General features: G+C 45.0%; 1 protein-coding gene across 1 annotated transcript in view; it reads right to left on the reverse strand.

The window, feature by feature from the left end:
• Window positions 1-25,315, reverse strand: part of SLC17A6 (solute carrier family 17 member 6) — a 50,939-nt gene that overhangs the window by 15,762 nt on the left and 9,862 nt on the right. The window contains exons 4-7 of the mRNA XM_030199449.1: window positions 14,097-14,211; window positions 11,035-11,122; window positions 10,846-10,932; window positions 4,074-4,216 (exon numbers count right to left, since the gene is read on the reverse strand). Coding sequence (XP_030055309.1) covers window positions 4,074-4,216; window positions 10,846-10,932; window positions 11,035-11,122; window positions 14,097-14,211 — 433 coding nt within the window. The remainder of the gene's footprint in view (window positions 1-4,073; window positions 4,217-10,845; window positions 10,933-11,034; window positions 11,123-14,096; window positions 14,212-25,315) is intronic.

Here is a 25,315-nt window from a genome sequence, read left to right on the forward strand (position 1 = left end):
CCCGAAGCACATCAGCACCTCCCCCCCAAAGCACATCAACCCCCTTGCCACCTGCAGCTGCCACTGGTAACGCTGTCTGGCCGCTGCTGCTTCTCCTGTTGAGCAGCAGCGCCTGCTACCAAAAGAAAAAAGCCATAAATGTTTTTAAACCTGAAATGCGGCACTGTAGACAGCCATCAGGCATTGGCTGTCGGCTCTGCAGCCGCTCCTCCTCTCGCCTCCACGTCACTGCCCCTGGAGTAAGACCCCAGAGGAGCTCAGCGACGTGAGAGGCGAGAAAAGGAACGGTTGCAGAGCCGACAGCCAATGCCTGATGGCTGTCTGCGGTGCCACGCCTGATGTTTAAAAACATTTATTGCTTTTTTTCTTTTTGTAGCGGTCGCTGCTGCTCAACAGGAGAAGCAGCAGCGATGGGACAGCGTTACCAGTGGCAGCTGCGGGTGGCGAGGGGATTTGATGCGCAGGGGGGGAGGGGAGGGTCACTGGACATGGGTGGCTGGGGGGGGAGGGGAGGGTTGCTGGACATGGGTGGCTGCAGGGGGGGCAGGGGGAGAGGAGGGTCACTGGACATGGATGGCTGGAGGGGGGGCAGGGGAGAGGGAGGTGGGGAGGGGGTCCTGAGACCAGAGAGGTGGGGGTGGGGAGGGGGCCCTGCGAGCGGGGGGTGGGGGCACACACTCACTCACTCACTGTCTCTCACATACACTCTCTGACACACTCTCTGTGTATCACACTCTATCTCTCTGTCACACACACACAGACACTGTCTCTCACACACACTCTCTCTCTCTCTCTCTCTCTCACACAAACACACACACACTCTGTCTCTGTCTCTCTCTCATTCTCTCTCTGACACACACACTCCATCTCTCACACACTCTCTCTCTCTCTCAAACATACAAACTCCGAGGAAAACCTTGCTAGCGCCCGTTTCATTTGTGTCAGAAACGGGCCTTTTTTACTAGTTGATGAATATTCATCTAAGTTGCATGTACTGCTTCATGTATTTGAACACACCAGCTTGTAACAGCTACAGACTTAGCGTAACTGGGCACTGCTAAATGTAAGTGTGTCACCAAGACACTGATATGGAACTGGACAGGGGGGCACCTAAACTGAAATTGGGGCATTAGGCTCTAAAGTACGGAACAATCTTCCCTTGGCACTGTGATAATTGAACTGCCTTGAGTCATATAAATACCACCTGAAAGTTTGGTTCTTCACACAAACACTCCTAACGGAGAAGAAATAAGGTTTAAAACTGGAAAATCCCCTTTACTCTATTTCAGCCTATACCCTAAAACCAAATTTGTGAATATAAAATAACAAACTTCTGCCTTATCTGTTCCACAATTATTGAAATATATATGATGTTGAGATGCAATTTACAGACATCCGGGTACCATGCAATTGATTATAATGGTTGATGAAATTATTAGTCACTTCTAACTGTTACTAACACTGCATTATATCCATTGTAATTTAATGTGTATTGATAAGAAAGTCTTCACTTTAGTATTAGAGCAAATCTATCAACATACAAAAATGCATTTTTAACACAGCCAAGCAGTAAAACAAGTATGAACAAACATTAAGCAACCAAATTGCTTCTAATAGCCTTTAGTTAATAGACCCCCATGTCAGCTGAAAACTAGAAGCTATTCAAAATTGCCTTATCATAGAATACGGTTTAAATATGCCAAGAATTTAGGGTAAAGCATTAATGAAATTTTCTGGATATAGGATTTGCTAGGATATGTGGAGGGGCATAATCGAAAGGGACGCCCAAGTTTTGCTGAGGACGTCCTCGCAAAGCATCCTGGCAAAGTGGCGGGGAAACCCGTATTATTGAAACAAGATGGACATCTATCTTTCGTTTCGATAATACAGTCGGGGACGCCCAAATCCTAAAATTTAGATCGTCCTTAGAGATGGTCGTCCCTAGATTTTGGCGATAATGGAAACCAAGGACGCCCATCTCAGAAACGACCAAATGCAAGTCTTTTGGTCATGGGAGGAGCCAGCATTTGTAGTGCACTGGTCCCCCTGAGCACTGGTCCCCCTGACATGCCAGGACACCAACCGGGCACCCTAGGGGGCACTGCAGTGGACATAAATATCTCCCAGGTGCATAGCTCCCTTAACTTGTGTGCTGAGCCCCCCAAAACCCACTACCCACAACTGTACACCACTACCATAACCCTTACTGTTGAAAGGGGGCACCTACATGTGGGTACAGTGGGTTTGTGGTGGGTTTTGGAGGGCTCACATTTACCACCACAAGTGTAACAGGTAGGGGGGGATGGGCCTGGGTCCGCCTGCCTGAAGTACAATTCCAGGAATAACATGTATAGAATGTTTTTACGTTTGGGAAGCTTGCCAGGTGCCCTTGGCCTGGATTGGCTGTTGTCATGGACAGGATGCTGGGCTCGATGGACCCTTGGTCTTTTCCCAGTGTGACATTACTTATGTACTTATGCACCCACTAAAACTGTTCAAGGGACCTGCATACTACTGCGATAGACCTGAGTATGACATTTGAGGCTTGCATAGAGGCTGGCACAAAAGATTTTTAAAGATGTTTTTTGAGGGTGGGATGGGGCTAGTGACCACTGGGGGAGTAAGGGAAGGTCATCCCTGACTCCCTCTGGTGGTCATCTGGTCAGTTTGGGCACCTTTTTGTGGCTTGGTCATAAGAAAAACAGGACCAGGTAAAGTCGACCAAGTGCTCGTCAGGGACGCCCTTTTTTTCTATTATGGGTTGAGGACGCCCATGTGTTAGGCACGCCCAAGTCCTGCCTTCGCTACGCCTCTGACATGCCCCCGTGAACTTTGGTCATCCCCACGACGGAAAGCAGTTGGGGACGCCCAAAATTGGCTTTCAATTATGCCAATTTGGGTGACCCTGTGAGAAGGATGCCCATCTTCTGATTTGTGACAAAAGATTGGCGTCCTCTTTCACAAATAAGCCTAAAAGCCTGTCTCAGAAAGGAACTGTGAGACTAAACAAGACCAAAACCGAGCTTCTCATTTTCCCCCCCAAACCCACCTCCCCGCTCCCCCCGTTTTCTATTTCTGTTGATGGCTCTCTCATTCTCCCTGTCTCCTCAGCTCGAAACCTTGGGGTCATCTTTGACTCTTCTCTCTCCTTCTCTGCTCATATCCAGCAGACCGCCAAGACCTGTCGTTTCTTTCTTTACAACATCCGTAAAATCCGCCCCTTTCTTTCCGAGCACTCTACCAAAACCCTCATCCACACCCTTGTCACCTCTCGTTTAGACGACTGCAATCTGCTTCTTGCTGGCCTCCCACTTAGTCACCTCTCCCCTCTCCAGTCGGTTCAAAACTCTGCTGCCCGTCTCATCTTCCGCCAGGGTCGCTTTACTCATACTACCCCTCTCCTCAAGACCCTTCACTGGCTCCCTATCCGTTTTCGCATCCTGTTCAAACTTCTTCTACTAACCTATAAATGTATTCACTCTGCTGCTCCCCAGTATCTCTCCACACTCGTCCTTCCCTACACCCCTTCCCGTGCACTCCGCTCCATGGATAAATCCTTCTTATCTGTTCCCTTCTCCACTACTGCCAACTCCAGACTTCGCGCCTTCTGTCTCGCTGCACCCTACGCCTGGAATAAACTTCATGAGCCCCTACGTCTTGCCCCATCCTTGGCCACCTTTAAATCTAGACTGAAAGCCCACCTCTTTAACATTGCTTTTGACTTGTAACCACTTGTAACCACTCGCCTCCACCTACCCTCCTCTCTTCCTTCCCGTTCACATTAATTGATTTGATTTGCTTACTTTATTTATTTTTTGTCTATTAGATTGTAAGCTCTTTGAGCAGGGATTGTCTTTCTTCTATGTTTGTGCAGCGCTGCGTATGCCTTGTAGCGCTATAGAAATGCTAAATAGTAGTAGTAGTAGTAGTAGTAGTACTACAAAATTTGATGTAGAAGCTTTGCAAATTAAAGTCATCCTATAATCATAATACATGCTACTGACTAAAAATTCACCAGGTGTCACCAGAAAAGTCTTAAAAGCCAGAGGCATACACAAGAGTAACATTCTTACTTCTAATGCACCTAAAAGATTTGCACTTTCTCCAATGCTTTCCTCTATGTATTTCCGCTCCTCGGCTGTGATCGTTGGATGCGTTGCAGGACTCTCATATGACACCAACAGCCAAAACATGTACCATACAATTCCAAAACTTCCTATTTAAAAAACATAAAAGACAGTAATTTAGAATGAAAATACTGTTCAATCACATAAGAAATACTTCCTGATTGGATAAGAGTAGAGAAAGAAATGGATTTAACTCAGGCCTTATTTCAGTAATAGCTGAGTTGATTCAAGTACAGTAGGTACTTTTTCTGTCCCTGAGGCCTTACAATCTAAGGGGTCCTTTTACTAAGATGCGCTGAAAAATGGCCTCCTGTAGTGTAGGCGCAGGTTTTGGGTGCGCGCAGATCCATTTTTCAGCGCACCTGTAAAAAATGCCTTTTAAAGCAAAATAAAAATTGATTCGCATCCATTTTGGGTCTGAGACCTTACTGCCAGCCATTGACTTAGCAGTAAGGTCTCTCATGTTAACCATGCGGTAATCGCCTACACGCGTCAAGTCAGAGTTATCCCCTGATTTTTGCCATGCGCCAGAAAAGAAAATATATTTTCTGGTGCTCGCAGCGGATGCACATAAAAAACAAAATTACCGCACAGGCCACATGGTAGCTGGGTGGTAACTCCGAATTGGTGTGCATTGGGCGCGCATAGGTGCTTAAGTGGCTTAGTAAAAGGGCCCCTAAGTTTGTACCTGAAGCAATAGATTAAGGGTTTTTTTTTAAAGCAGTGGTAAGTCCAACACGGGCTTACAGCCTGCTAAATCTGAACTACTGCCAGCCCAGTGCGGCTGCTAGCGGTAGTTCTGGGTCAAGCAAGTGCCATTTCTGGTGTTCTGGAAATTTCTTATTTTTTTCTACTGCAGCGGTAACCTGGCGGTAATTGGGCATTGCTGTGCACTGCCTGATTACAACTGGGTTACCATGGCGGTAAGTGCTTCCCGCTGTATGGCCGCATGGTAAGAGTTATCTTACCGCGTGGACATTTTTTTTTGGGGGGGGGGGGGCTTTTTACCCGCTGCAGTAAAAAGGGCTCTGGTGCACTGAAAAAATGGCCCCCGCTGCTACTGCAGGGCCCTTTTTCCCACAGCTTAGTAAAACAACCCCTTAGTGACTTACCTGAGATCACAAGGAGTCAAACTAGGCTTTGAGCCCGGCTTCCCTGATTCTTAGCCTGCTGCTCTAACCATTAGGCCTCTCCTCCACTCCAGCCTGTATTTCCTTGACACTATTTTGGTATAATTATGAACTAACCAAGCGAACTAAACATGGTTGCCTTCTTTCTAATCCACCCTAGCATTAAATATTCAGTCTCTGCCTCTTACAGGCTTATCCTTCACTTCTTCTTCCCTGCTTCCATTTGAATTAGTAGCATGAATGAAATATTTGAACCTGAAACTTCATCCCAGGGCAGGATTTAAGCACAGGTAACATGAGAAACTAACTTGGGTGCCAAGTTTTGAAGGTGCAAAATACCTAGACAGAAGCTTGCTCCTACTGTACTTGCTTTAAGGCAAAGGCACATTCTGGGCCCCTACCATCACCCTCTCCCCTTTGATCTCTGGTCCTTCAGTCCTGGCTATGGGCACCAAAATATTCAGTTTGCCCCCTTCTTCCTACTACATCTACAGCCATGTGAATGTTATGAAAGTTAAAAAGGTGACAAAAAATCTTAAATTGAGTCACTTTAAGACTGAAGGATTTTCAGCATAGAACAATAGACCTTGGCAGCCACATTCTTTTATGTATGGGTCCTTTTACTAAGCTGCAGAGGTGCTAGCACACACCTAATGCAGCAAAAAAAATGGAATAGCGCAGGATGCACTCAGATGTCCTGAGGTACAGTAAGAACATAAGAATAGCCATATTGGGGCAGACAAATGGTCCATCTAGCCCAGTATTCTGCTTCCAACAGTAGCCAATCCAGGTCATAAGTACCTGGCAGAAACCTAATTAGTAGCAATATTCCATGCTACCAATCCTGGAGCAAGCAGTGGCTTCCCCCATGTCCATCTCAATAATAGACTATGGACCTTTCCTCCAGGAACTTGTTCAAACCTTTTTTTTAACCCAGATACGCTAACTGCTGTTACCACATCCTTCAGCAAAGAGTTCCACAGCATAACTATTCTTTAAGTGAAAAAATATTTTCTCCTAATTGTTTTAAAAGTATTTCCATGTATTTTCATTGAGTGACGCCTGGTCTTTATATTTTTTGAAAGAGTGAAAAATCAATTAATTTCTATCCGTTCTACACCACTCAGGATTTTATAGACCTCAATCATATCCCTCCTTAGCCATCTCTTTTCCAAGCTGAAGAGCCCTAACCTCTTTAGCCTTTCCTCATATGGGAGGAGTTCCATCCCCTTTACCATTTTAGCTGCTCTTCTTTAAACCTTTTCTAATTCCGCTATATCTTTTTTTAGATACGGTGACCAGAATTGAGCACAATACTCAAGCAGAGGTCGCACCATGGTACAATACAGAGGCATTATAATATTCTTACATAAGTATTGCTACACTGGGACAGACCAAAGGTCCATCAAGCCCAGCATCCTGTTTCCAACAGTGGCCAATCCAGGTCACAAAAACTTGGCAAGATTCCGAAAAAGTTCAACACATTTTATGCTGCTTATCCCAGAAATAGCAGTGGATTTTCCCCAACTCAATTTAATAATGGTCTATGGACTTTTCCTCTAGGAAGCTGTCCAGAGTTTTTAAAACCCCGTTAAGCTAACCGCATTTACCACATTCTGTGGCAACGAATTCCAGAGTTTAATTACATGTTGAGTGAAGAAACATTTTCTCTGATTCATATTAAATTTACTGCTTTGTAGCTTCATTGCATGCCCCCTAGTCCTAGTATTTTTGGAAAGAGTAAACAAACGATTCACGTCTAACCAACATGGGCTTACTGAATGCTAAATCGAGACTACTGCCAACCCATTGTGACCACAGGCAGTAGTTCTGCCCCGAGCATACACCATTTCTGGGGGGAAAAAGAAAACCCCAGGAAATGTCTTGCACTGTGGTAACCTGCGGGCTTATTTTTGAAAGTGATCGCCGGCCATCTTCCGACATAAATCGGGAGATGGCCGGCGATCTCGGAAAAGTGGTGAAATCGGTATAATCGAAAGCTGCTTTTTGACAGCATCGCCGCTTTCCCGTCGCCTCGCCGGCGAAAGTTCAAAGGGGTGTGTCGCTGGCGAAGTGAAGGAGGACATGGGCGGGCATGGGCATGGCTACCAGATGGCCGGCTTTCGAGGATAATGGGAAAAAAAAGCAGCATTAAGTAGTATTTCGCCGGGTTTACTTGGTCCTTTTATTTTCACGACCAAGCCTCAAAAAGGAGCCCCAACTGTCCAGATGACACTGAAGGGAATGGGGGATGACCTCCCCATACTCCCCCAGTGGTCACCAACCCCCTCCCACACGAAAAAAATAAAAATAAAGCACTTTTTTGCCAGCCTCTATGCCAGCCTCAAATGTCACACCCAGGTCCCTGACAGCAGTATGCAAGTCCCTGGAGCAGTTTTTAATGGGTGCAGTGCACTTCAGGTAGGCAGACCCAGGTCCATCCCCCCCTACCTGTTACACTTGTGGTGCTAAGTGTTGAGCCCTCCAAACCCCCCCAAAACCCACTGTACCCACATGTAAGTGCCCCCCTTCACCCATAAGGGCTATGGTAATGGAGTAGCGGTGGGGGAGTGGGTTTGGAGAGGGGGCTCAGCACCCAAGGTAAGGGAGCTATGCACCTGGGAGCTTTTTTTGTATTTTTTAAACATTTTTAGAACTGCCCCCTAGGGTGCCCTGGCATGTCAGGGGTACCAGTGCACTAAAAATGCTGGCTCCTCCCATGACCAAATGCCTTGGATTTCGCCGGGTTTGAGATGGCCGGCATTTTTTTCCATTATCGCTGAAAAACAAAACTGGCGATCTCAAACCCGGCAAACTCTTGCATTTGGCCGGGCTAAACCGTATTATCGAAAAAAAAAAGATGGCCAGCCATTTTTTTCAATAATACGGTTCCAACCAGCTGTTGCGCCGCCGCCAAAATAGATCGCCGGTGATCTATTTCGCCAGCGACATTCGATTATGCCCCTCCTGGTGGTAATCGGGAATCAGCACACACTGCCCAGTTACTGCCGGGTTACTGCGGGAGCCATTATTACCACCTCAGTGGGTGGCGGTAAGGGCTCCTCACCACATGGCCACGTAGTTAGCATTCTCTTTCCACATGGCCATGTTTTTCTGGGGGCTTTTTACCCACTGCGATAAAAAAGGGCCCTAGCACGCAGGAAAAATTGCCCCTGCCGCTAGCACAGAGCCCTTTTTTCCGCAGCTTGGTAAAAGGATTACTTTTTTTTTGTTACATTTGTACCCCACGCTTTCCCACTCATGGCAGGCTCAATGCGGCTTACATGGGGCAATGGAGGGTTAAGTGACTTGCCCAGAGTCACAAGGAGCTGCCTGTGCCTGAAGTGGGAATTGAACTCAGTTTCTCAGGACCAAAGTCCACCACCCTAACCCCTAGGCCACTCCCACTTAGTGATTGCAAAAGCTTTTTGAAAGTTGCTGTCCTAACCTTTTCAAATTAACTGTCCAGTTAGTGGTCTGAATAGCACTACTAACCAGATAACCCCACCAGTCTTTGCTGAAACCAAATATTCAGTTTTGGCCGATATCCGGATACTGGGCATTGATTATCCAGTGGTTTTTCACCAGTGGTGGCCAATGTTTTAAAAATACTGACAGCTGTGGGCTGAATTAACCTCAGGTATTCAATGCTGAGCCATGTCCAGGCGCTGGCATTGAATATTCAGGTAATTGCAGTCACCTGGAAGTTAACTGGGCATCGGCCAATATTCAGACTGGTGCCTGGTTAACTCAGCAGATACAGTTGAGGCATAACATTATCCACTTATTTCACCAGTTAGTGGACTGAATATCACTAGTAACCAGTTAAGTGCTGCCTCTCCCAAGCTCTGCCTCACATCACCCTGCACAAACCAGACAATGCAGTGCTGGTCTGAGTTAATGTTCAGTGGCATTACCCAGCTCAGTGGAGTTTAACTGGGGAGGAGCCTCTCCTGCCAGTTAAACCTTTTTGAATATTGGGTCCGAAGCATCTATGTTTCATTTAGGTGATTTAGGGGTTGATATTCAAATGTACCAGAACAAATCAACATTAATTCCTTTAACCTGGTTACTTTAATTACATTGACTTTATTGAACGTTTTATCTTGTCCTTGCTCTTATATACCTGTTATGAATTATTTATTTACTCCTAATTCACTTGATATTTTATCTTTAACATCTAATTTGCTTGATATTCTTATATACCTTAAATGTAACTCTTCTCTGTACTTATCATTCCTTTAATGGTTATCGCCTTTGCGACATAATGTAAGCCACATTGAGCCTGCAAATGTGTAGGAAAATGTGGGATACAAATGCAACAAATAAATAAATAAATAAATAAAGTGGTTTACCCATCCAGAAATGGCTCCTCGCCGGTTAAATCGTTGCTCACAGCTATCCACTGATATTCAGTGGGATATAACCAGTTAGTGCAGCTAAATATCACCACAGACCAGTGCAGACTATCACAGCAACCCCCAATTTTCTTTTTTTGGATTATACCTAAAGTTGTCCATCACGGGCAGGTGCATCTAGATTCATCCGATGGCTACACTAATGGTGCTGAAAGATGATCCTTTCGACCTGGCTTTTCAGGGAATCTCCTACTGAACAACTGTGGTGAGCATCCATGATCACAGTGGAGAGGCACCACAACATAGCATGGGATTCTTCGGTGGGCAGTGTGGGAACCTTTCTGGACTATGTTGAAGCCTGCTTCCCGCAACAGAATTCTGAACTTCTGATGATATAATAATTGCCTCCTCTTTTAAAATATTTTTTCTCTTTCCTTCTCTTCTCCATTCTGGACATTGCACTTGGGGTATGAACACCAGCTTGTTCTCTGGGATAGGGGGCGGATGGGAGGGGTCTGTGTGGAAAGGGAGAGGGGCTTACTTGTTGATGTATACTATTACGAACAATGTTAGTTCTGTTCTGGACTATCTGTTGCTTCACGCTCAATAAAAATGATTCCACATATCACCACAGACCGCTAAACTCAAAGTCAACTATTTTGTGGGCAATCCGGGGGTGGAATCAGCACTTATGCACCTAAATTTAGCTGTAAAACCGGACCGCATAAAAGTCAGTTTTATGTTTATGTGGTGTTGCTTATGTGGTGAAGTTCTAAATATCATTCTTTTTTTCCATTTATACTTTTTTATATTCAAGTTTTTTAATCAAACATGGCATTAGCTCAAAGTTGTTGCTCTATGTCACATAACAATAGCATTCACATAATATCAACTATTACAACAAGCTCAAACAAACCTTCTAACAGTTTAATCTTCAGATATCTTGTCCCCTACTGTCCCCTCCACCCCCTTCCCCCCTCCAATCCCTCCCTGCCTTGGGAATCTCATTCTTAACCGCATAAGAGCATAAATCCATATATTTAATGCAAGGGCCCAAACATAATCCGACATTGAATATCTGGGAATAATGCAGGCAGTGACTAAAATGCACTCACTGCCGCCAGCTAACTAATTGACCCGCTAGAAATTTTGCTAAATGATTTTAAGGTTTCAGTAATATATAAATCTGATTTTCCATATTGTGGCAGAACAATACGTAAAATGTCATACCATACACATAAAATACAGATGACCACCCCGTATATTGCACTAAGATCCCAGCCAATGGCATTGCAATAACAGCTCCAGCATAGGAACCTACAATTAGAAAAAAAGAAGACACGGGTAATTCAATGGCTTAAAACCAACTGAACTTTGCATCGCTTTTCAGAAGAAGGAAAATGATGAATTCTTCCCTACCACAAAAGGAGGTGGTAGCCAATCTACTTCTCTCTAAAGGCGGGGCCCACTTGCTCCATATACCATGGCATGCTGGATAGGTGACGCCCTGTAAGTATTTCATAAATTACTGCTGGTAATCCAGAATCATTTCCAGTATGCATAGAGAATAAATGATAAATGTTATTTAACTTTTAGACCATACAAGTGTTACAATTTGTATTTCCATTTAACCTTTCAACACTGACTTCATGTATTAGTTAATGTGAAAAAAAAACAAATACGTCAATCTGTAAATTAATTGTGTTTCATAGGACAAACATGTTAGTTGGATGACAACAAAGGAAATATTCAGATGTACAATGCAATAGCTTAGTCGATTAGCATGCACACTTTCAATTCTAACCCAAGCATTCGGTTGTCCCAGTGAAATAATAAAAAAAAGATGAGATTTTTGTTGAGAAAACCTACAACTTAGGTCAATTTATCTTTTTGAAAAAGAAATCTATTTATTTCACTATTTTTCAAACCATATACCTCAAGAATATCTTGATCTGGAAACTAAAATATATGCATATATCATTTGAAAATGAAATGCTGAAAATACAAGAAAAGAAATTCCCTCATAAATAAAGACTTCATCAATTGGCTCCTAACATGAAAAATGAGATAAAAGAAAACAGGGTGGGGAGGAGAGGGGATCTGGGAAATGAGGAAAAAATATTGAGGAAACATCTGCAGTAAGTAGGACTTTGTGAGTCATAGGGATCTTTTTGCTAAGTCACATTAAGGGGCCCTTTTACCAAACAGCGATAAAAGGTGGCCTGTGGTGGTGTCGGCATGCAGGATCACCATGTGCTGAGGCCAGCTTTTACTGCCGTGGGTTAAATTGTTATTTTAAAGGGGCAGTAAATGGCTGCACATTAATTTAAATATTGCCGTGCTGCTATTTGCTGCCAGTTCCTTTACCGCCGCTTATTTAGGAGGCAGTGAGGGCTCCAGTGCTAACCCAGTGGTGCTTGATTACCACCAGGCATGCCCCCAGCACTATAAAATAAAATAAAATAAAAATTCTGAGGGCCAGAAACAGTACGCGCCGGAAGCCAGAACCACCACCGGGCTCCTGAGCGAGCCTGGCGGTAGGGCTGATTTCCCATGCACAAACCCAGAGGTAGTCGTACCGCTGGGTAGTGAAAGGGCTAAGCATCTAATGCAATTTATGACATGTTAATTACTACTGCAGAGCTGCATGAAGGGGCTTTGTGGTATTTTTGCAGTTAGCATGCAGTAAATTGTGCATTAAGGAGATAATTCTATAAATGGTGTCGAAACGTGGGCACCGAAAACATTCTATAATGGGCACAAACCTTACGTAGAATAGCATTTAGCTCGTCTAACTTTTGGGTGCCAGACTTACGCTTGCTGAAACCTGGTGTATAAATGTCAGCGCCCAAGTTAGGCACAATTAGGAAGTATGCTGTAATTCTGCATGCAACTTTTCAGAATACCCCCCAACACGCCCATGGCCACATCTCCTTTTGAGATACACGCCATGGAAGTTAGGCACCAAGCCTTATAAAATAGAGCACATACAGGTCTAAGTGTAAATTTTAAGGAGTACTAATTAACATCAATAATTGATTGGTAGCATCTAGTTATTGATGGTTCTGAGCTCACTATCCAATTTATTTGTACATGCTTCACAGAAGCACGCCCACTTTGGGTGCCATATATAGAATCCTGGGGTTAGTGCTTTTTGTGTCAGGGGGTGGGTATGGAATGTGTTTGGCAGTTAACACGTTGCACTTACTGTGTGTTAATTGCCTAGAGAGGACAACATGTTAGATAAGGGGGATGAATGAACCCAACATTGCTGAATCAGATGGTAGGAAAATCCTTGTGCAAGAACTCTCTCATGGGAGGCCTAGATCAGTGTTTCACGAGTCCGGACCTGGAATACCCCTCGCCAGTCAGGTTTTCAGGATAGCAACAATAAATATGCATAAAAGAAATTTGCATATAATGAAGGCAGTGTATGCAAATCAAGTTCATGCATATTCATTGTGGATATCCTGAAAACCTGACTGGCAATAGGTATTTGAGGACCAGATTTGGGAAACACTGACCTAGACCTTCCATGAGAGAGTTCCTGCACAGGGGTTTTCCTACCATCTGATTCAGCCACGTTGGGTTCATTCATCCACTTAGTACTTTCTCGTTAATCAGGAGCAGGTACTGTGCATTAACCTGAACATTAATGCATGACCTGCAATAAAAAAAATGATGGGAATGCCCTCACTAGGTGCTGCATTAAAAGGCTCTTTTCCTAAGCTGCAGTAAGCACTAGCGTGTGCTTACTCCAGGTTAAAATTCACTACTGTGGGGCCCGCTCAGGCATCCCATGGTAGTTTTTGGATCTGGGGTCATGTCTGGGGGTGGAGAGTAAGCTTGCCCAGCACTAATCGATTAGCACAGCTACATCACTGGGTGCTAACCTATTAGCACTTGGTTAGCATGGGAGCTCTTAATGCCTAGAAAATAGGAATTGGTACGGGCTCCTGCACTAATGGCCACACTCTAATTGGAAAATTAGCACGTTGCCCTTAATTGAGGAAATGAAAAATGTGACCATTTTACAGCCACGCTAAAAGTGGCCTCAATGCGTGAGCAGCCCATTTTTCAGCCCAGCTTAGCACAATTTTGCTACGGTTTAGTGGAAGAGCCCTCTACTGCCATTGTTGAACAGTCTGCCAGAGTTGCTGCATAAGGAACTAGTTATAGGTGATTTCACAAAAGTTTGAAAAATCGGTTCTTCCCTATGTAGGAAGTGGTTAATGTATGGAAGGGGGAGCTGCTGCTTCTGAGTTGTTTTGTAACTGGGAACTCCTGAAGATGGGCTCTTATGAGATAGTTTAGATGATGTTTTAGTCTTGTCCATTGCTGCGGTTGAGATCAAATAAAGAAAGAAGTTCTTGTTCTTTAGTGCTTATAAGTCTTCTTTGGTTCGTTAACGATAATCCGGTTTGATGTGGTGGAAAATTTCCCAGTAACATTTTGTTTCCTAGCCAATATCTTTTGCATACCTCCACAAGCCCTTGTAAGATCCTCACGAAGATGACACACCCATAATGCACATTAGCTGCAGACGGTATTAGCATATTCAGAGTAGAGGTGAGTAAAATAGCAGCACCAAACACCCTGTAATAGGAAATAATGAACTTCAATCATACAGAGAAAAAAAAGCAGCACATCTGTATACTATGTACATGCGGACATCTGTGTAACAGCTGTCTGTTCAAAGCTTTATTCTCATTGGTCATTAGTAATGGACCTGGTTATGTTTACAATCACAGTGAGAGGTTGGACCCCCCCCCCCCCCCCCCCCTCATCTGACTGAGAATATATTCTGAGCCTCACTGAAATTTGGATGTAGTTCAGAGGTGTTTTACAGGACTGATCCTATCTGGTTTCACCAATTCCTAAAATAACAGCTTGTTTTATGGGAGAGAAGGTGGGGATGGATGCTCTATTTCATTTTAATCACTTGTTCGTGTTTAGTTATTCTTTCCATGCTTAATATTATTTTATGCTTAGTTTGTACATTGCTTTGAGTCCTTTTGGAATAATGAATCGAATATATTTTTAGAAGAACTTAGGCTCTAAAAATTCCTCTGAGTTTTGTGATATAAAAATCACAGTCAATTATAAGCAGCTGAGAGGTTTGAAAAATCCAGTTGTCTCTCTCACACACACACTCACTTGTCTTATGGTTTATTTTTAGGTTCAGCATTACTGACATTCCTCCAAGCCATGTTTGAAAACTGCGGAACAAGAATAATATTTATTTTTCTTATTCTACCATGATTTTGTATTTCATGTAAAATAAAACCAGAGGCTTGCTTAAAACAAACCATGAATAAACCCCAGACATGTGGGTTTAAAATTATCCCTTCAGTTTAATATCATTTTCTAATGCTTTCTTGTGAAATCCATTTTGAATACGTTTGGGGTTTGACTTTGAAATGTTGTGGAAACTAAATGGTTGCAGCTCTATTTATGTTAAGAAACATGAGGAACTCCCAAGCCAGTCAAACAATACAGGTAAACTTTCCACACCTGATGATTTGGTAGAGGGGACAACGTGTTAGACAAGGGGATGAATGAACCCAACATGGCTGATTCAGATGGTAGGAAAATCCTTGTGCAAGAATTCTCTCATGGGAGGTCTAGGTCAGTATTTGTCAGGGGCGTAGCTATGTGGGGCCACGGGGGCCTGGGCCCCCATAGATTTGGTCCTGGACCCCCTGATGACGACCCTCTCGACCCCCCCATCCTGCCGCCAACCCTCCCCCGCCATCGCCATAGGCTACCTTTGCTAGCAGGGGACCCCAACCCCCACCAGCCGAGGTACTCTTGCTTCCCGCGGAAGGCTTTGTTCTGTTTCTGACATCCTGCACGTACAACGTGCAGGCCATCAGACTCACAGAAACAGAACAAAGCCTTGCAGATCAAGGCTTTGTTCTGTTTCAGTGAGTCTGACGTCCTGCACGTACAACATTCATGACGTCAGAAACAGAACGAAGCCTTGCGCGGGAAGCAAGAGGACCTCGGCTGGCGGGGATTGGGGGTCCCTCGCCAGCAAATTTAGGCGACGACGGCGGTGGGGGAGGGCTAGTGGCGGGAGGGGAGTCGTGAGGGTCATCAGCAGGGGGGGCAAAGTTGGCGGTGGCAGCGGGGGGGTTGGCAATGGCGGGGGGGTCGGCGGCGCCAGGGGGGGCTAAAATATGCCCCCTCACCTGGGCTCTAGACCCCCCTCCCACCAAAGTCTGGCTACGCCCCTGATTAAAGTGTGTGCTAAATGCTAGAGACACCCATATATTCCTATGGGCATCTCTAGCGTTTAGCACACACTAATCATTAGCATGTTCTAAAAATGCTATTGCACCTTTGTAAAAGACCACCTAAGATTGTAGAATACTGCTTAGCATCCAAGTAGCACTTGCACAAATCTACAACATCCATCCTCTTAAGTGCTAGTATTCTACTATTTAAGGGCTCCTTTTACAAACCATGGTACTGATTCCTGGTGTGACAAATGCAACGAAGCCCATTCAATTCCTATGGTCTTCGTTGCATTTGCCGCATGGGAATCAGTACTGCAGCTTTGTAGAAGGAGCCCTAAGTGCACAAATGGTGCATACTTTTAAGCGTTCACATGATAGAATGAGGGGATATTTCAAAGACCACCCCAGAGCAAGCTTCTTTTTCCAGTGCTTAAGTACCTTCGTGCTGCTGCAGCTTTGCTGACCATGAATACATAGATAATGACAGCAGATATAGACCATATGCCTATCAAATCTGCCATCAATAGCAACTACTAAGCTCTACAATCCCTTTCTCTCACTTTGAAGTTCAATGATGGAACATAAAGATCAAACTTGTATGTGTTTGATGATTTGCATTCATACATCTGCTCTTTATATGTAAACAGTGCCTTACATGGTGCCAATCACACATTAGTTTCATACTGAAATGTTATGCTCCTCAAAAGCCTAAATGAACCAATCAGATTTGAATAGTTTATAAACTACACTTCTTGTTCAGGGCCAGCAGGAAAGAGAAGCTGATAATGGCTCTGCATAAGTCTCTGGTGAGACCTCATTTTAGAGTACTGGTAACAGTTCTGGAGACCCTCAAAATAGAAACAAGATGGCGTCAGCCAGAGGGCGGTACTAAAATGGTCAGTGGTCTTTCTCATAAAGCCTATGGGGACAGACTTAAAGATCTCAATATGTATACTTTGGAAGAAAGGCAGGAGAGGGGAGATACGATAGAGATGTTTAAATACCTACGTGACATAAATGCACTGGAGGGAGTCTCTTTCAACTGAAAAGAAGCTATGGAATGAGGAGGCATAGGATGAAGGTGAAAAGAGATAGACTCAGAAGTAAGCTGAGGAAATATTTCTATACAGAAAGGCTGATAAATTAGTGGAATGGCCTCCAGGTGGAGGTGATGGAGATGAAAACAGTATCTGAATTCAAGAAACCTTGAGACAAGTACATAGGATCCTTAAGGAAGAAGGAAGGATAGTAGATGACATGGATGAGCAGACTAGATAGGTCATATAGAGGGACATAATCGAACGGGGGCGCCCATCTATAAAGGCACCCATCTCTAATGACGGCCCCTTAAAGTGGCGTACCAAACCATATTATTGAAACAAGATGGGCGCCCTTAGAGATCGCCACCCTTAGAGATGGCCATCATTGGTTTTCGCCAATAATGGAAACTAATGGCAGCCATCTCAAAACCGGCCAAATCCAAGCCAATTGGTCGTGGGAGGAGCCAGCATTTGTAGTGCACTGGTCCCCCTCACGTGCCAGGACACCAACCGGGCACCCTAGGGGCACTGCAGTGGACTTCAGAAATTGCTCCCAGTTGCATAGCTCCCTTACCTTGTGTGATGAACCCCCCAAAACCCCTCCAAAACCCACTCCCCACAACTGTACACCACTACCATAGCCCTTAAAGGGTAACGGGGGCACCTACATATGGGTACAGTGGGTTTCAGGTGGGTTTTGGAGGGCTCCCATTCACCACCACAAGTGTAACAGGAAGGGGGGGGAATAGGCCTGGGTCTGCTTGCCTGAAGTGCACTGCAGTACCCACTAAAAACTGCTCCAGGGACCTGTATAGTGCTGTGATGGAGCTGGTTATGACATTTGAGGCTGGCATAGAGGCAGGCAAAAAAATGTTTGGGGGGGGGGGGTTGGGTGGGAGGGGGTTGGTGACCACTGGGGGAGTAAGGGGAGGTGATCCCCGATTCTCTTCGGTGGTCATCTGGTCAGTTTATGCACCTTTTCAAGGCTTGGTCATGAACAAAAAGGGACCAAGTAAAGTCGGCCAAATGCTCATCAGGGCCGCCCTTCGTTTTTCCATTATTGGCCGAGGACGGCCATCTCTTAACCACACCCCCTTGAACTTTGGCCATCCATGCGACGGAAAGCAGTTGAAGCCGGCCAAAATCGGCTTTTGATTATACCGATTTGACAGGCCTTAGGAGAAGGGCGGCCATCTCCCGATTTGTGTCGGAAGATGGTCGCCCTCCTTCTTCAAAAATAAGCTGGATGGTCTTATCTGTCTTCATTTTCTATCTTTTTTTATAAACCTTTCAGCTCCCTTTACAAACATACTTAGGAGCCCTTTTATTAAAGGGTTGCCACCCAGCAACCCGGATCTACTGCATGCCAAACGCGGCTGCCAGCGGTAGTTGTGCCTGCTGGATTTTTTAAAAAATATGCCACAGGGGTTTACCCAGCAGTAACTGGGCAGCATCTTGTGCTGCCTAGTTACTGCCAGGGTAGCGCGGGAGCCCTTACTGCCACCTCAATGGGTGGCAGTAAGTGCTCCCCACTTTATGGCCACATGGTACAAGTAATCTTACTGCATGGCCATTTTCTTGGGTGGGGGGGAGATTTTTACCTGCTGTGGGAAAAAGGGCCCTGGTGCACAGGCAAAATAACCCCTGCCACTACCACAGGGCCCTTATTACTGCTGCTTGGTAAAAGGACCCCTTAGTAAAGCGTAATTACATGGAGTGTTAACAAATGCAATTTTATTCTGCACAAAACAATTTTTCAATACAAGAAAACACTTCACTGGAGACATGTTCAGCCCTTTTCAAAGCAAGGGCTACTATGTGGGACATAATCAAATGGGGACGACCATCTCTAAGGACGCCCATCTCTGAGGACGTCCCCGCGAATGGGCGGGGCATCCCGTATTATCGAAACAAGATGGGCGTCCATCTTTTATTTCAATAATACTTTCGGGACGCCCAAATCTCAACATTTAGGTCGACCTTAGAGATAGTCAACCTAAATGTTGAGATGGTCGACCTTAGAGATGGCTGCCTTCGGGTTTCGGTGATAATGGAAACCGAGGACACCCATATCCGAAACGACCAAATCCAAGCCATTTGGTCGTGGGAGGAGCCAGCATTCATAGTGCACTGGTCCCCCTCACATGTCAGGACACCAACCAGGCACCCTAGGGGGCACTGCAGTGGACTTCAGAAATTGCTCCCTTACCTTTTGTGTTGAGCCCCCCAAACCCCACTCCCCACAACTGTGCACCACTACCATAGCCCTTAGGGATGAAGGGGGGCACCTACAGGTGGGTATAGTGGGTTTCGGGTGGGTTTTGGAGGGATCACATTTACCATCACAAGTGTAACAGGTAGGGGGGATGGGCCTGGGTCCGCCTGCCTGAACGGCACTGCACCCACTAAAAACTGCTCCCTGAGAGAAGGACGCCCTGAGAGAAGGATGCCCATCTCCAGATTTGTGTCGAAAGATGGGCGCCCTTCTTTTTTGATAATGCCCCTGTATGTGTTCATATTTTTAAAAATACAGTATGGAGAAAGCCTCAGGTATTACAGGTTATTTCATTCATTTAGATTATCCTGCTGCATCAATCACTGACATAAAAACCATCCCCGAATTTTACTGTTACTTAGCTGATCTTTTTGATCACTTTTTACATTTTAGTATAAACATACATTCGAAAAAGTCCAGCTACTTAAGTGTAACAGCTGTATTATTCTCTCGCTTATACACACTAGCTGAGGGAGAGAGCAATATTGAAAGTTTCCCCTTGAAGCATCGGTATGGTTCTGCAAAACAGAGGCCAGCATTGGGGAGAGTAATACAGCTGTTACACTTAAGTAGCTGAATTTATATATATATATATATATGTTTGTTGTAAAATATAAAAAAAACAATTTAAAAAAGATCAGCTCAGTAACAGTAACCAGTCTCCAAATTTTGGGGAAGGAAATAACCTGCAATATCTGAGGCTTTTTCCACCCCCCTTTTCTTGGGGGGGGGGTGGAGATAAGCTATATAAACATTTGAAGGGGCATAATTGAACGGCGCACTCAAGTTTTCCTGAGGACGTCCTCACAGGACGTCCTGCGAAGGGGCGGGAAAACCCGTATTATCGAAACAAGATGGGCTGCCATCTTTTGTTATAATAATACGGTCAGGGACGCCCAAATCTCAACATTTAGTTCAACCTTAGAGGTGGTCGTCCTTAGAGATGGTCGTCCCCGATTTTCGGCGATAATGGAAACTGAGGACGCCCATCTCAGAAATGGCCAAATCCAAGCCATTTGGTCGTGGGCAGATCCAGCATTCGTAGTACATAGCTCCCTTACCTTTTGTGCTGAGCCCCCCCAAACCCCCCAAAAACCCACTCCCCACAACTGTACACCACTACCATAGCCCTTAGGGATGAAGGGGGGCACCTACAGGTGGATACAGTGGGTTTGTGGTGGGTTTTGGAGGGCTCACATTTACCACCACAAGTGTAACAGGTAGGGGGGGATGGGCCTGGGTCCGCCTGCCTGAAGTGCACTGCAGTACCCACTAAAACTGCTCCAGGGACCTGCATACTGCTGTCATGGAGCTAGGTATGATATTTGAGGCTGGCATAGAGGTTGGAAAAAAATATTTTAAAAATTGTTTTAGGGTGGGAGGGGGTTAGTTACCACTGGGAGAGTAAGGGGAGTTCATCCCCGATTCCCTCCGGTGGTCATCTGGTCATTTAGAGCACATTTTTGTGACTTGGTCGTAAAAAAATGGACCAAGTAAAGTTGTCCAAGTGTTCGTCAGGGACGCCCTTCTTTTTTCCATTATCGGCCGAGGACGCCCATGTGTTAAGCACGCCCCATTCCCACCTTCGCTATGCTTCCGACACACCCCCGTGAATTTTGGTCATCCCCACAATGGAAAGCAGTTGAGGATGCCCAAAATCGGCTTTCGATTATGCCAATTTGGGCGACCCTGTGAGAAGGACGCCCATCTTCTGATTTGTGTCAAAAGATTGATGCCCTTCTCTTTCGAAAATAAGCCTGATAGTAACCCATTTCTAGCGAAGTGTTTTCTTGTATTGGTAGAGAACTTCACTCCTCTTTTCTTGTGATTTGTGACAAAACAATTTTTCTGCATTTCTCAAAAAACTGTCAGAATTCCCGAGACTAACCAGCTAAACAATGGTTTGACTTCTAGGATACTAATAGAAAACTTCCATAAAAATAAAGTGTATTTCTGTCTATCATTACAGCTACAAGAACCGGTGAGCAGCAGAAACGTAGCCAAGCTCTACATCCTTTCGACTTTTTTACCTTAATATAGCAATATTTTGCACGTACTGCACATTATGGAGGTAATTCTACAAATTGATAGTTATGCACAAATGTGTACTAGGCACTATACTGTGAGTAGTGCCTAAATGTTAGTGCATAACTGCAAGGGGGGTTACATGAGCGAAGCATGGGCAGGCGATGGGCATGACTTCAAACAATGCATATAGCTTATAGAATTCTATCAGATAAGTGGATCACTTGGTGCATATAGGTGCATCTACTTACATCTGTAAACTGTTACACCTAAACTCAGGCATACCCTCGCCATATTACACTAGTATTCCATAATGGCATACTGGCTCACCCAGCGCCTTATATTAATGTACCTAAATGGAAGTGCCAATTTATCAAATTGTCTCTGTGACAGGGTTTACAGAGCCGTGCCTCTCACCCTTAAGGAAAGTTCCTCTCTAACTAACCTAGGCCACCTTAAGAGCACTGATCCTTCCATGGGAGGAAGTGAACCAGTAGGGGCGGAGTCTGGGAAGTGTTAAAAAGCAGGGCCAGGTTGAGAGTAAGGATGCCCAGGGAAGGAAGAACTGAAGCCAAGGTTATGCCTTTACTGAAAGAATTTAGCTGCTGTGACCAGGCTGAAGTAAACCAACTTTGTTTTGTTAAGACTTGTAAGCCGTGCCGGGGTCTGGCTGGAGTCAGACCTGAATTTCAGAAGACCTTAGAGTTCTCAGGCCATGTTTAGGGTGGGGCAGCCCCACCAGCCACAGACTGCTTGGCCTGCTAGTGGAGAAGAGAACCAACTGAAAGTAACAGGATAGATCATAAGGAATGCCAAGCCAAATGCAAAGCGGAGATAAGGAGGGCAAAAAAGGACTTTGAAAAGAAATTAGCGTTGGAAGCAAAAATACATAGTAAAATTTTTTTTAGATACATTAAAAGCAGGAAACCGGCCAAAGAGTCGGTTGGGCCGCTGGACGAAAATGGTGTTAAAGGGGCGATCAAGGAGGACAAAGCCGTAGCGGAGAAATTAAATGAATTCTTTGCTTCGGTCTTCACCGAGGAGGATTTGGGGGGGACACCGGTGCCGGAAAGAATATTTGAAGCGGGGGAGTCGGAGAAACTAAACAAATTCTCTGTAACCTTGGAGGATGTAATGGGTCAGTTCAGCAAGCTGAAGAGTAGTAAATCACCGGGACCTGATGGTATTCATCCCAGAGTATTAATAGAACTAAAAAATGAACTTGCGGAGCTACTGTTAGAAATATGCAATCTGTCCCTAAAATCGAGTGTAGTACCGGAAGACTGGAGGGTAGCCAATGTTACTCCGATTTTTAAGAAGGGTTCCAGAGGAGATCCGGGGAATTATAGACCGGTGAGTCTGACGTCGGTGCCGGGCAAGATGGTGGAGGCTATTATTAAGAATAAAATTGCAGAGCATATACAAAAACATGGACTGATGAGACAAAGTCAGCACGGATTTAGTGAAGGGAAGTCTTGCCTCACCAATCTAATGCATTTTTTTGAGGGGGTAAGCAAACATGTGGACAATGGGGAGCCGGTTGATATTGTATATCTGGATTTTCAGAAGGCGTTTGACAAAGTGCCGCATGAAAGACTCCTGAAGAAATTGCAGAGTCATGGAATCGGAGGTAGGGTATTATTATGGATTAAGAACTGGTTGAAAGATACGAAGCAGAGAGTAAGATTGCGTGGCCAGTATTCTCAGTGGAGGAGGGTAGTTAGTGGGGTCCCGCAGGGGTCTGTGCTGGGTCCGTTGCTTTTTAATGTATTTATAAATGACCTAGAGATGGGAATAACTAGTGAGGTAATTAAATTCGCCGATGACACAAAATTATTCAGGGTCGTCAAGTCGCAGGAGGAATGTGAACGATTACAGGAGGACCTTGCGAGACTGGGAGAATGGGCGTGCAAGTGGCAGATGAAGTTCAATGTTGACAAGTGCAAAGTGATGCATGTGGGTAAGAGGAACCCGAATTATAGCTACGTCTTGCAAGGTTCCGCATTAGGAGTTACGGATCAAGAAAGGGATCTGGGTGTCGTCGTCGATGATACGCTGAAACCTTCTGCTCAGTGTGCTGCTGCGGCTAGGAAAGCAAATAGAATGTTGGGTGTTATTAGGAAGGGTATGGAGTCCAGGTGTGCGGATGTTATAATGCCGTTGTATCGCTCCATGGTGCGACCGCACCTGGAGTATTGTGTTCAGTACTGGTCTCCGTATCTCAAAAAAGATATAGTAGAATTGGAAAAGGTACAGCGAAGGGCGACGAAAATGATGGTGGGGATGGGACGACTTTCCTATGAAGAGAGGCTGAGAAGGCTAGGGCTTTTCAGCTTGGAGAAGAGACGGCTGAGGGGAGATATGATAGAAGTGTATAAAATAATGAGTGGAATGGATCGGGTGGATGTGAAGCGACTGTTCACGCTATCCAAAAATAATAGGACTAGAGGGCATGAGTTGAAGCTACAGTGTGGTAAATTTAAAACGAACCGGAGAAAATTTTTCTTCACCCAACGTGTAATTAGACTCTGGAATTCATTGCCGGAGAACGTGGTACGGGCGGTTAGCTTGACGGAGTTTAAAAAGGGGTTAGATAGATTCCTAAAGGACAAGTCCATAGACCGCTATTAAATGGACTTGGAAAAATTCCGCATTTTTAGGTATAACGTGTCTGGAATGTTTTTTACGTTTGGGGAGCGTGCCAGGTGCCCTTGACCTGGATTGGCCACTGTCGGTGACAGGATGCTGGGCTAGATGGACCTTTGGTCTTTCCCAGTATGGCACTACTTATGTACTTATGTACTTAAGACTGTTACTAACCTCTAGCGTACCAAGGGAGGGGCAGTGGGGGTGGTCCGCCCCAGGAGAAGGCAGCAAGGAGGTGCATGGAGCAGTCGTGCGGCTGTCAGCTCCACCAGTTCCCTGCCCCCTCTGATGTTACTTCCTGTTCCGGAGGAGGGGATCAGAGGAGCTGACAGCAGCGCGACTGCTCCATGCACCCCCAGGTGGTGAGGGTGATGCACTTCGGGGGAAGGGTGATGCACTGGAAAGGGGGTGTGATGTGCCGGGGGGTGTAGCAGTGACCCGCCTCAGGTGGCAGACAACCAAGGTATGCCACTGCTACTAACCCAAAGAAACTGTTACACTTGAGATTCCTGGCCTGAGAGGTAGCAGGTCCCAGGGCTCAGGTGAATAAAAACATTTACTTTCACCTTTATGTCTCTTGTATGCCTGAGTTATTCACAGGGCCACCCCGTAACCCTGCCCAGGGGCTCTAATTAACAAACAGTAACTGCAAAACCTCAGATTTAACTGTGGAGGTGTTCCCATTAATTTACCATTCATTTAGCACAGAGGAAAGGCCATTAATGCACATTAACAGTGCATATGTGGTCTTTTTAGAAGGACTATTCACAACTGAGACATGCATAAACCAATACTTACATGTTTATCTTTCATACACTTCTAAGTTCCCATTTTACAAAGCCAGGATATGCGTGTCAAAACCCAAGTGCATTCAAATGGCGAGGAGGCATGGTGTGGGTGGTTTTGGGTGGGACTATGGTGTGCCTAAAAAATACATGTTTGTTCCCTACTTCAAAATAGGAATAAATGTTGATGTCCTAACAGGTCGATGTCAGGATTCACACTTGCTACCAAGTACATTTAGGTTTTAGCAAACTGGTCCAATTGAGCAGCACTGCACTGGAGGGAGGAGGGATTAGGAGAGGCAGGTTCCTTTATCCTCCAGTAGTGTTTGAGAGTCCCCCCCCCCAAAAAAAAAAAAACCTCAAACTTGACCATACTGTCACAAAGTTATACAGAAAGGATAAGACTACATTCAGCTGATAAGATGCATTTGTATGTTCGTGACTTCAGGGCACTAGGAAAGTTATAGGAACTTAAGATGCACCAAGCTGGGTTAGATCAAAGGACCATCAAACCCAGGATGCTGCCTTGGACTAGCCAATCCAGATCAAAAATACCTGGCAGGACCTCAAAGTGCAGATCCTTGTTGCTCACTCCTAGTAATAGGCTAAGGCTTTCCCCAGCCTACTTGACTAATAAGGGATTATGGATTTTTTCCTCTGGGAACGTGTCCAAACCACTTTTAAAGC

This window comes from Microcaecilia unicolor, chromosome 4 (assembly GCF_901765095.1).
Source record: "Microcaecilia unicolor chromosome 4, aMicUni1.1, whole genome shotgun sequence".
Classification (NCBI taxonomy): Eukaryota; Metazoa; Chordata; class Amphibia; order Gymnophiona; family Siphonopidae; genus Microcaecilia; species Microcaecilia unicolor.